The sequence below is a fragment of the Helianthus annuus genome, chromosome 10 (assembly GCF_002127325.2).
Source record: "Helianthus annuus cultivar XRQ/B chromosome 10, HanXRQr2.0-SUNRISE, whole genome shotgun sequence".
Classification (NCBI taxonomy): Eukaryota; Viridiplantae; Streptophyta; class Magnoliopsida; order Asterales; family Asteraceae; genus Helianthus; species Helianthus annuus.
This window is the reverse complement of record NC_035442.2, coordinates 103,154,440-103,158,711: the sequence shown is the minus strand read 5'-3', so window position 1 is coordinate 103,158,711 and position 4,272 is coordinate 103,154,440. Positions and strand designations below refer to the sequence as shown.

Sequence of the window (4,272 nt, the reverse complement as noted above, 5' to 3'; positions counted from 1 at the left end):
TGTTGCCAATTTTTGGAATGGATTTTAGAAAGATAAGTTGGATTTGTATATAAAAAAGTTGGAAGTAATAAATAAAAAGAATGCACGCCAGCCACGCGGAGAAAGCAAGGTTTGATGGGTTTGGGGAAATCAATGAGGATTTTGCTTCTCTCATTCTCCATCAAGTTTTATTATCATCATCACCACTATCACTATCTCTTCCCACTCTTTAACTTGCTTATAAAAACATTCAAATCCCACATATTCCTCCACACCTTCTCATCCATATACTAAAAAATGGGAAAAATTTCTTGTGCTAATGGGAATGGGAATGGGAATGATAACGGGAATGGGAATGGGAATGGGAATGGGAATGGGAATGCATATTCTCAGAGGAAAAGCTGTTGGTATGAGGAAGAGATTGAAGAGAACTTAAGATGGTGTTTTGCTCTCAATAGGTTTGTTTTTTTTTTTTATATATTTTAATTGTGTGTTATATATTATAAGCAATGCCTTTTGGCTAAAAGTTTTTGTAAAGGAAAAGTTGAGATACTTTTGCATGTCCAATAATATATGTTTAAATTTTTATGCAGTATACTTCACACAGGAGCCAGTCAGTTCCAAGACATTCAACTTTTGGACACCAAACCCTTTGGGAAGGTACTCCACTTTTACTCTTTTTTTTATTATTTGTTTGTATATTTTTTGTCCATGCAAATTTGAAAAAAAAAAAAAAAAACATGCTTAATAACTAGTGATTTTATATCACAGGCCTTAGTGATAGATGGAAAGTTGCAAAGTGCAGAGATAGATGAATTCATCTACCATGAATCTCTTGTTCATCCACCACTTCTACATCACCCAAAGTACAACTCCCATTCTTTGACATTTAGTTATAACAGAAGTTATTTAGAAAATGATAATTAAATTCGAATGAATATTATGTTCAGTCCCAAGACCGTATTTATTATGGGGGGAGGTGAGGGTTCTACTGCAAGGGAATTACTTAGGCACAAAACTGTGGAAAAAGTTATCATGTGTGACATTGATGAGGTGACATCCTTCATTCCATCATCTCAATATTTTCTCTTCATAAAAAAGTATGTATAAGTTATATCCTATTCTAGAACAATTATTTGTTTTTTATGAGCAGGAAGTAGTGGAATTTTGCAAGTCATATTTGGCGGTTAATAGTGAAGCTTTCTGTGATCCAAGACTTGAGGTCATAATCAACGATGCAAGGTTGGAAACATTTATTCAGTTTTATGCGATTCCCGAGTGGAAATAATAGTCATCTGATGTAGATGTTATACGTTATATGTTGCAGGGCGGAGCTAGTGAAGCGAGAAGATAAATACGATGTGATAGTTGGGGACTTGGCAGATCCCATTGAAGGAGGCCCGTGTTACCAGCTCTACACCAAGAACTTCTATGAACAAACTGTTAAACCAAAACTTATGAATGGCGGCATTTTTGTTACACAGGTAAAATTACAAGAGACAACATTATAGGTACCAAAGATATGGTTATTGTGACTTTGAGTAAAAATTACTCATTATACAGCTTTAAAATTTCACCTCTACACAATAATTCCTACAGAATTAAGGTACGTAAAAAGTTTCATATTGTGCAGGCTGGACCGGCTGGTGTTTTTAGCCATACTGAAGTATTTTCATGTATTTTCAACACTCTCAAGCAGGTTTTCAAATGTATGTTTCATTATTTACTTTGTGTAAATATTACCAACAGCCGTTCCTCGCTATAAATTTCTAATGTTGCCCACATCGTAAACAGATGTTGTGCCATACTCCGCTCACATTCCTTCCTATGCTGACATGTGGGGATGGGTCATGGTAATCTTACTATATGCCTTTAACTTTCACAAAAGGGTGGATCAATCTTTTAATATTAAACCCCCTATTGAAATTGATAATATACGCATAACTTGACCTCAGGCATCAGATTACCCAATCACACTGAGCCCAGATGAACTGGATTTGAGAATGAAACAAAGGATGAATGGAGAGAATAGATACCTTGATGGCAAAACATTTGTTGCAACTTCTACGTTGAGCAAAGCAGTTAGAAAATCGTAAGAGCTTTAGTGTTTTGTTAACTTTGTGATCTATTTCGTATTTAATAAGACAGATCATGATTCAACGTATATTTACAGATTGGATGACGAAACTCATGTGTACACCGAGGGTTCAGCAAGGTATATCTATGGGCATGGAAATGGTTCAGCTCAGAAGCATAACCATAAATGACATTGCACCATATGAATGGAAGATTATACACCCAAGCACTACAAGCTCAAGAAAATTCCCTTTTTGATATTGTCTTTGTTATTTTTCTGGCTTTATGTCTTTGTACTTTGTTTTGTTTGCTTATTATGTATGTACTCACGAAAGGTAACAAAATCACAACCCGGGATATTTATTTTCACAATGTGGATGAACAACTTTTAGGTATAATATCAATCTATTTATTCATGACTATACATTGACACGGTAATTATTGTACCCACACAATGTGGATGTACAACGTTTTAGGTATAACTAAGAGGTGGCACTTGCACGTTGCTGAGGTTGGCCGTTTGGGTTGAAGGTTGTGTTTTAGTGAAGTTTAATTTTTCAAAGAAAATATATATATAATTTGTAAAGTTAGTAATTGATGTTTAACTATTAGATATATATATTTTTTTTTGAACAACAAGCAACGGATTTATCTCAAAAGTTAAAACTATTAGACTTTATATGTTTTTTATTTAACATTATTTTTAATTAGAAAATACTAACTATTAGAGTTTATATATTTTTTTTATTTAACATTATTTTTAATTAGAAAAATACTAAAAAGAAATAAAATAAAAGAAAACAACCCAATCTCCATATAATCACGGGGCTTAATTATTACTTGGGCCCTTGACAATTCTGTTACAATGAAAAGAAATCGTGCAACTATTATAATGGATGGATATGGGCTTGGTATCAGGTGAGAAGTGGGTGACCGGGTAATGTGAACATATATACTACTAGTGGGAATCAAAACTTGAGTCAATTCTTTGTATTACTTCTAAATGGTTACTAACTTGGGTTAAGAAATTTACGTTATACATTAAACATAGGAATAAGCAATTAAAATACTACACTTTTAGTGATATGGGTTTTTAAAACCCGTGTGTTGCGATGGAATCGCCAAACAAAAAAAATAGACGTAAAAACATCAAACCATGCACGCACGTCATAGTGTGTTAACTTGATGATAGGCGCAAACTACAACATATAAATTATATCAGCTAAGGTATAAAATCAACCCTTTTTTATATTAATATTGGAAAAAGTGTGCTTTTTGTATACTTTTGATTTTCAGGATTAAAGAGCTTAAATGCATGGTAAAAAAACCAACATAAATACAAAAGAAGAGAAGTTGATACATCATTCCGACCCTCCGAGCTTCACCCCAAGACCAAAACAAGAAATTAGAAAACAAGCACGGGGCCGTGCCACTAAGGCATAGGGTTGTGCCCCACTCTAGAGTCCATGAAGAAAAAGACAAACATAAGCAGACAAGAGATACGGGGCCGTGTCCCGTGGACACGGGCCGTGATCAACTCCCACATATGCAAAATCTCTTATAGTACAGCAAGTACAAGACCACGGGGCCGTGCCCTCTGACACACGGGACCGTGTGTGCATACGGACTGACACAACTCATTAGATGAAGACAGAGAAGAAGAAGACACGGGGTTGTGCCCGTCGAGCATGGGGTCGTGTGAAAGGCATGTTTCCAGCAATAAATAGGGGTGCCTGGTTCATTTGCAATCTATCCTTTAGCAAACCACTTCTCTTACACCTGCTACCACAATACCACCTTCATCTACCACATTCCTCCATCATCCATCTTTAGAGTGTGTGTAGTAGTCTCGGGATCCAAGATTGATTTTAAGTGTTTTTGTCAAACAAAGGTCATGCTTAGCTAATCTCTTACATCAGTTAGTGAAGACAAATCTTTTATGTATTACTTTTGATTTCGAAGCTTTGCTTAACTTTTTAATTGGATATGTATTAAGGACTTTAATAATTAGTTTTTTATTTTGAAAGTGAACTTTATTCTATCATCTCTTCATGTTTTGTTGATTCACTCATTCGTGTCTTTACGGTCTATATAAAACGCGTTAACTGCCTGGAAAGGGGTTCAAAGGGTGGTTTGGGTAAAGTTCTTGCCTCGTTCAGTGTATAGATCCTGCGAGGACTTGATTCAAACTTATTAGGACTTCTCTTGAGGCAGATA

The 4,272-nt window shown here is 35.2% G+C and overlaps 1 protein-coding gene across 1 annotated transcript; it reads left to right on the top strand.

The window, feature by feature from the left end:
• Positions 1-248: 248 nt before the first annotated feature.
• Positions 249-2,477, top strand: LOC110885237 (thermospermine synthase ACAULIS5). The gene is made up of 10 exons (XM_022132921.2): positions 249-437; positions 573-639; positions 751-845; positions 930-1,032; positions 1,133-1,221; positions 1,307-1,463; positions 1,613-1,688; positions 1,774-1,832; positions 1,935-2,071; positions 2,153-2,477. The coding sequence occupies exons 1-10, from the start codon at positions 277-279 to the stop codon at positions 2,244-2,246; spliced, it is 1,038 nt and encodes a 345-aa protein (XP_021988613.1). The 5' UTR covers positions 249-276; the 3' UTR covers positions 2,247-2,477.
• The last annotated feature ends 1,795 nt before the right edge of the window (positions 2,478-4,272 follow it).

Excerpts from the sequence above, each read along its gene's own strand:
- LOC110885237 (XM_022132921.2), top strand. The coding sequence starts at position 277 with ATGGGAAAAATTTCTTGTGCTAATGGGAATGGGAATGGGAATGATAAC. Across the intron at positions 640-750 it reads ACACCAAACCCTTTGGGAAG|GCCTTAGTGATAGATGGAAA; the intron begins GTACTCCACTTT and ends TTTATATCACAG. Across the intron at positions 1,689-1,773 it reads TCTCAAGCAGGTTTTCAAAT|ATGTTGTGCCATACTCCGCT; the intron begins GTATGTTTCATT and ends CATCGTAAACAG.